The 6,889-nt window shown below is 52.8% G+C and overlaps 2 protein-coding genes across 2 annotated transcripts; one reads left to right on the forward strand and one right to left on the reverse strand.

Moving 5' to 3' along the window:
• Positions 1-201: 201 nt before the first annotated feature.
• On the forward strand, positions 202-1,745 carry LOC147415334 (homeobox protein Nkx-2.2-like). Its single transcript, XM_086467497.1, has 3 exons — positions 202-439; positions 615-847; positions 1,389-1,745. Exons 1-3 carry the CDS (start codon positions 202-204, stop codon positions 1,743-1,745), a joined length of 828 nt encoding a protein of 275 aa, XP_086323623.1.
• A 2,978-nt stretch (positions 1,746-4,723) lies between these two features.
• LOC147415335 (homeobox protein vex1-like) lies at positions 4,724-6,392 on the reverse strand. The gene is made up of 3 exons (XM_086467469.1): positions 6,278-6,392; positions 5,848-6,056; positions 4,724-5,095 (listed from the first exon to the last, which is right to left on the reverse strand). Exons 1-3 carry the CDS (start codon positions 6,390-6,392, stop codon positions 4,724-4,726), a joined length of 696 nt encoding a protein of 231 aa, XP_086323595.1.
• Between the last annotated feature and the right edge of the window lie 497 nt (positions 6,393-6,889).

Genomic DNA, 6,889 nt, shown 5'->3' on the forward strand with positions numbered 1-6,889 from the left:
TCTCCCCGGCCCCGCAGACACGCTGGAGCCAGGGACTGTAGACATTTGCCAGACGTGTGAACTTTCCTCCTCGCTGGCAGCTGTTATCTCTGCTCGATTCCCACTTTGATGTGGGTTCACACTTGCAAACGAGCCCGCCCGGGACCGGAGCACCCATATAAGAGCGGGCCAAGCCCGGCGGTCCCCTAGCCCCTCTCCGCCATGAACCAGGCCGACCTCCCTTCAGCAGAGACCAAGCCCCACGGGGTCAGGTCCCACATCTGCTGCCCGCCCCCTCCCCGTGCCCCCAGCTCGCTCGGCGGTGCCCCCCTCCTGGTCAGAGCCGAGCCCCGACGAGGGGGCCCGCGGCCCAGCCAGCCCGCGGACAGCGAGCCCTGCGCAGCGGAGCGGGGCCGAGTCAGCCCCCGGGAGCCCAGCGACCCGTGCCCGTCGGAGCCAGGTGGGTGAGACAGAGGATAGGGAGAGAGAAGAGGGTAGCAGGCGGTGTTGGAGGGGGCTCGACAGGGGACCTCGACTCCCGTCGGTGCAATGGCCCGGCAGGACGCGGGGAGGCGGAGACACTCCCCCAGCCAGGGAAGAGGCCTCACCGCCTCCCCTTCCCCGCTCCTTTGCAGCCCCCGACGGCGGGTGGCTGAGCGCCGACGAGTCCTCGGGCTACGAGAGCGAGAGCGCGGGCGGGGAGCTCTCCGCGGCGGCGGGCGGGACCCGCGGCCGGCAGCGGCGGGCGCGGACCGCCTTCACCTCGGAGCAGGTCTGCCGGCTGGAGAAGACCTTCCAGCGCCAGAGGTACCTGGGGGCCTCGGAGCGGAGGAAGCTGGCTGCTGCCTTGCATCTCTCGGAGATCCAGGTGGGTCCCGGAGGAAGCGGGTCGTTCCCGGCCCCGTCGGGCAGGGGCCGCCGGGCTCCGCGGTTTTGCGTCGCCCTTCCCTGCGCTGAACAGCTATGGCGGTCTTCAGCTGGATTTAGCAGGGGCTGCGGGAAGGGTAGCGGGATCCCGCGGGGATTGGCGGCTTAACACTCGGGGAACCTGGGGGGCACTTTCTACCGGGAGGTATCAAGGTTCCTCTGTTTCGTATTTCTTAATAAAGTAAACTGCTTGTCCTTGATGTACAGCGATCTGCACAGACCTTGCAAAGCTTGTGTACGGTCTTAAAGTCTCAAAGTGATTAATCTAAAATCGCTGAATACGAATTCTCTTCCCCTCTACACCCTCCAAATCCTTTGCCCCGGTTAACTGGGGCGAAAACATCAGTCCAACTCTGTCAATTCGAGTGGAGAAAAATGGAAAAAGCAACTGAAATACAGCTGTTCGTAGTCTGCATGTTATTTTTAAGCAAAGTCTCTAATTTGTCTCCTCCACCCCCCACCCCGTTCTTTTTGTTGCTCAGATCAAGACCTGGTTTCAGAACCGGAGGATGAAACTGAAGAGGCAGATCCAAGACCAGCACAGCCTCGTGTCTCCAGCTCCACTCTACAGCTACCCCGCGGGAACCTCGTCAGCTCTGTTTCGGGACGGTATCCACTACCCCTTTGCTCCACAGCACCAGAGACTCCTGCCTTTCACCGCGCTGCCTGCTGTGCAACTCAGCTTCTCCTTTCCCAGATACGATGCATCGCAAAGCACCTACCACTTTATGGCAAATGAGCTGCCGTACTACCACCAACCCTTCCTTCCTCATCCGTCTTTCCATCCAGTTATTCAGAACAAAATGGACAAGCAAGGCCACCTTGTGTATGCGTTATAGTGAAAACAAAAAGGGGCAAGCAAAGGGCAGGCAATGAATTCTGTGTTTAGGATCTCTTGTCTGATTTGGAAAAGTACGTGTTTATTATTTTAAGTTAAATATGAAAAGGAATAATTTTATATTTGTACTAATTGGTATTAAAATTTACTGGATGTGATGCCACTTTTAGTAATTTTTTGTTTGATAGGCTATTAATTTTTAAAATATTGGTACTCTGCTATCTTCATTCAAAAGGTAGTAGACTGAAAAGAAGCTGCTGAAATGGAACTGGAGGGAGAAGAATGGTAACAAAAACTTGCTTTTGCCAAGTTTCCCGTGGTGTAGCACAAAGTTATTGAGTCCAGTCTGAAACGGGCATGTTAGGAAACTTCTCATTGCACATCCCCAGTTTTCCATATGTGTATATAAAAATAAAAAAACAACCTGAACAGCCATATGGGCCAGTTCCATAAAGGTTGCGCTTGTGCAGTGTAAACAACAGTGGTCACCTGAACTCTGGGTTTGGGTAATGGGAAGGATTTAGATGTTTTAAGACATCTTACCTGACCTTCCTGCCCTCACGCTGAGGCATGGTCTGTCTGTGGTTGAGTGTGTCTGGGAGCCTGGAACCAGTTGCATTGCACTGTGCTTTTGGCCAAGGGCATCCCCCAGGAGGAAGGATAAACTGTTGGTGAGTTTTGAATGATAATCAATTTATTGCTTTGCATTTCCAGTGTGTCTACCATGTGAAAGCATCGGCTGTGTTAATCACAAATATTAAGTCGGTGTGTCTTTAAACAGGAATTAAACCGTTCAGGCCTTCAGTATGGAATTTTAAAGTTTTACAATCATAAAAACAAATATTTTTTAAAAAAATTGAGTGGAACTGTGTTTGGTTCATAGCCGTATAGTCTAAATGGGATTTTAACCTCCAAATTTGGTCTTCGATTCATCACTAAATGCCCATGATAATTGCATCTTTTGAAACCCCCCCCCTTTTTTTTTTTTTCCAGTAAATTGAACCCTTTAGGAGAATAATTTAAAGCGAGTAGCTCAAGTTTTTGCTTTAGCAATCCTTAAATTCGTCCGGATTTTTAGTTCTTCTTGGGATCAGTTTTCACTCCTCTCCTGAAAGAACTTGGGTAACACTTCTTATTTCTTGATCTTTTAGACTTTAATGAAGTTTCTTTAATTCACCTGAAGGGTCTACTAAATGCATGAGAAACTAAGTTGATTGCTACATTGTAGTCTCAATTTCCCCCCTCAAGCCAGTGAGCCATCGAGTTCCCCTTTAATAGCCTAGGTGCTTCTCACTTGCGAAAGGGCGGCTTGGAAGGGGCAAAGGGAATGGTCTCCAATTATCCTGTTCCAAGCCAGGTGCAGCCTTAACTCCAAGAGGATCCAGGTCGACACGGTGGAAGCAAAGTTGCTGGTCGCTGGGGGCAGCGAGGTGCGGAATGACAGGGTGCCTGTTGGTTAGCAGTCACGCTGCATCTTCCGGCCCTGCACCGCCTGTGCTCAGCGGGGCGGGAAAGGCACGGGCCGTCCCTCCGGCTGCCCCGCGGCGCCTCGGGCAGCACGGCCCCGGCGTGGCGCTGGGCCGGCGGGTGCCGGGAGAGGGGGAAATTCCTCCGAGTGCCTCCCGCTCTCCCCCTGGGTCGGGAAGGAAGGGGTGCTTGAGAGCGGATTCAGAGGCGGCCTTGCTGTGGCGTGCTCCGGGGTTTCTCACCAGCGGTTGTCAGCAGGAGATGAGGCGCAGGAGGCAGGAATTTGGATGGAAGTATGTCCCCTCCTGTATCTCAATATCCCTGCTGTCTACCGAAGAGCGATTTAACTGTATTCTCCTTAGCCCCACGACACAACTGTCAGCGGGAGGGAAGGAAGGGAAGGCGTGGCCAAGGCTGTTGTGGGCCCCGTTTGCCACTTATTTTTTTTCTCATGAGCCATCTCTGCATGGAAGGGTGGGGGGTTGTGGGTGTGTTTGCATTTTTTTGTTTGTTTGATTGGTTTTTTTTTTTTTTTTTTTCCTTCTATCTTCACAGATGCACCATCACTCGGCAAGCAGGTTAGGATGGCTGGGGGCAGGGAAGGAGATGTAATCATACCTGCTACGGTTGCTTTATGCTGATGCAAGATATCTTGTTTCTCACCGTTCCCTAGTTCCCTAAAGGCCCTGCTTTGACATTTTTTGTAAAACTTGCTTTGGGATTTTTGGGAACAGCCCTGAGTGTTCCTGACAGCAAGCCTAACAGAACCCTGCAGTTTAGTTGAAACTTCAGAAAGAAGAACAGAAGCATTTTCATTTTGAGTGTCCCAGAAGAGATGAACAACTCCAGTGTTTACATCAGCAGATGTAAATCACAAGTGTGTTTGGCCTGGGCGTTCAAATACATGCTTGCCAATTAACTCCTTAGCCTCGCCTCTCTTTGAATGCATAAATGTGATATCGACACCAACAGGAGCCCACGTAGGAATGGTGCAGAGTGTAGAGATAAAAGGCAATACTGGACGACTTGGTCAGTTTTGCTCATAGGGCTGCCACCTTTGTCACCATTTTCATTTCAACGCGTTTGCAGTAGTTTACAAACATTTCGTTAACAACCCACAATCAAGTAGAATGGCCAAAGTTTTTAACACTGTTGTCTGTTATAAGATGTAATTACCATGTAAATTGAATTGTAAACAGTACTCTACTTTTTCAGTAAGGATCATCATGATAGGTTGTTTTCTGAAAACAAACTTTTAGTTAGGAAAATTTATATGGAAGTTTTAATATAGCTTAGTGAACGCTGTAGGAATAAAGCTTCAAGTCCTCACTTCCACTCTCAGTATTACTTTTCTAATACAGGCAAATACTTTTCTCCTTTAACATAAGACTCAATTTGATTAAAAAATAAAATTGAATCATCAATCTACTTATTATAACAAAATAAGTTAAATAATCACTCTTAGAGATATTTGGCAGTTCTTATTTAGGTTACAGGTAATCTTTGGTGTTTTTAACAGGAAGGAAGATGTGGCTGGAACCTCAGTCTTTTATGGTCATCAGTTAGAGTCATTGCTGGATTTACAAAAGAGTAACAAGACAGTCCTGGGCTGGGAGGCCATAGTAAAGCTGGACTTCGCAAAACTGGCTGGAGGGGCTGAGCTGGAACAGAAGGTAACAAAAAGGCAGGGCTTGGCATAGCTGGGTGAAGGGAAACAGTAGAGGTAGAAGAGAAGTGGACGTCCATCCCACGGGAATAGCTGGATGTAGCAATATCTGAGTAACAATGATAGGGCAAAAATAAGCCTGAGAAAAGAGCTTCCACCCTGGCATCTTGAGTCTGACGTTTGAACTTCATACGACGATTCTGAAACCAGGTTTTTATCTGAGGATAAGAAAAAAAAAAAAGTCAAGAACCAAGCCATTTGTCCCTTTTCCATACAGTGGTACATACTGAAGGCTGACTTATTATGAGAGTAATAGAATGTATTAACAGTTATGAGAGACTTAGGGCTAGTTACACTGTATTCAGTGTGCAGTAATTGTCTTGGCATGAGGAGGTTCAAGGTGTGACAGCTCTGTGACGCACGGCAAGTCAATTGCTCAGAGAACAGATTTGGACCGGGACTGTAATTCCAGACTGGTGTAGTGGGATGAAAAGAGCTGGGTGGGGCCAGTTCTGTTCGGAGAGAAACCCTACAATGCTACGGACTGTATGCATCATTTTAAGGAAGAATTAGCCCGAAAATTGGAATTCGGGTGATTGTTTCATCTGCCTATCTCCGATGAGGTTTCACCTTTTAAAGCTTGTATTCACCGTTTCCCATACGCGCACTGTCCCTGCTTTAACACCAAGCTGCAGGGGACAGCAGCGCGGTGCCAGGGCCGTAGGCTTGCTCTCTGCCGGGGGCACAAGGCTGCCAGGCGGCCGGACCCGCCGCACCTGCGGCAGCCGTCGCTGTCCCCGTCCAGCGGTGACCAGGAGGTGCCCGCCGAGGCCAGCAGGGGCTGCGGCTGCCTCTCCTCTCCCCCTCCCGCAGTTTCTGGGAGGGGTGCGAGGGCCGAGGCGGCGCGGGGCCCGTCTCCCCTCTCAGGCGGAGGGCAGAGGCGGGCCCGGGGCGCCCCGGCCGCGCTCACCTGGCTCTGGGAGAGGTTCAGCACGGCGGCCAGGCGCCGCTTCTCGCTGGCGCCGATGTAGCGCTGCTCGCGGAAGCTCCGCTCCAGTTCCTGCAGCTGCGCGGCCGAGAACTTGGTGCGGGGCCGCCCGGGCGCGGCGCCGCCGCCGCCCGCCTGCGCTTCGTGCCCGGGGCTGCTGCCGTCCGCGGCCTCCCGGTCCCGGAGCGCAGCTGCGGGGACAGCGCGGGGTGGGGGGTGGGGTTGTGTCAGGGGAGGGGGACGCGATTCGGGGACCCTTCCCCCTGCGGGCGCCGGGCCGCGCGGGCGGTGACGTAGGCAGCGGCCGCACGTGCAGCCGCTGTCCCCCGACGGCCTCACGCGCGGTGACCGTTAGCCTAACGGCCGCCACCAACGGTTGCAGCGCGCCCGCGAGGGGAGTGGCGGGACTCACCGGGGTCCTCCGGGCTCTCCCGGCCGCCGGCGGCTGCGGGCGGGGAGCGGGGCCGGCGGGCTGCGGCGCGGCTGCTCTGGGCCAGCCACTCCACCGAGAAGGGCCCCTTCTCCATCCCGCCCGGCTCTGCCGCTGCTGCCGGCGCTCTCCGGTCGCTGAAGCCGCCCCGGCTTCGAGGGCAACCATTTAAAGCGCCTTCCGCGACGCGGTTTGAAAAGGCCGCAAAGCATCAAATGAGGCCGAGAACAAAGGACCCCATTGAGAGGCGCTTTAATCTCCCCTTTCAGGTGATTGTTACATCCGCCTAATCTCTGAACGCGGCAGTTAGCAGAACTCAAGGCTACCTGACCTGGCGCCAAGTTCAGCTCTGAGTCGTCTCCTGGCCACGTAGCTGCTGATAATTGCATCATGCCCTGGGCTTTTTTATGCTGCCCAAGCTGGCCTCGGCTCTTGAACCATGCCGTGGTTTTCGTTCTTTATCTCCTGGTATGAAGGACAAGGATTCAGAAGGGACTGGTAACAAAGGAGGACATAGAGTGGTCTCTTTTGTGAGACTTCAACCCAAATTTGAAGCCCCTATTGCCTGCTTGATGCAAGGTTTAGAAGAATCCT

Source organism: Leptosomus discolor, chromosome 6 (genome assembly GCF_034619465.1).
Source record: "Leptosomus discolor isolate bLepDis1 chromosome 6, bLepDis1.hap2, whole genome shotgun sequence".
NCBI lineage: Eukaryota > Metazoa > Chordata > Aves > Leptosomiformes > Leptosomidae > Leptosomus > Leptosomus discolor.

What these genes read in the sequence shown, in the direction of transcription:
- LOC147415335 (XM_086467469.1), bottom strand. Translation starts at nt 6,392, where the DNA reads ATGGAGAAGGGGCCCTTCTCGGTGGAGTGGCTGGCCCAGAGCAGCCGC. An exon ending in GGAGAGCCCGGAGGACCCCG is followed by an intron (nt 6,057 to 6,277) that starts GTGAGTCCCGCC and finishes CTGTCCCCGCAG; the next exon opens with CTGCGCTCCGGGACCGGGAG. An exon ending in TGAACCTCTCCCAGAGCCAG is followed by an intron (nt 5,096 to 5,847) that starts GTGAGCGCGGCC and finishes TCTTATCCTCAG; the next exon opens with ATAAAAACCTGGTTTCAGAA.
- LOC147415334 (XM_086467497.1), top strand. Translation starts at nt 202, where the DNA reads ATGAACCAGGCCGACCTCCCTTCAGCAGAGACCAAGCCCCACGGGGTC. An exon ending in CCCGTGCCCGTCGGAGCCAG is followed by an intron (nt 440 to 614) that starts GTGGGTGAGACA and finishes GCTCCTTTGCAG; the next exon opens with CCCCCGACGGCGGGTGGCTG. An exon ending in TGCATCTCTCGGAGATCCAG is followed by an intron (nt 848 to 1,388) that starts GTGGGTCCCGGA and finishes TTTGTTGCTCAG; the next exon opens with ATCAAGACCTGGTTTCAGAA.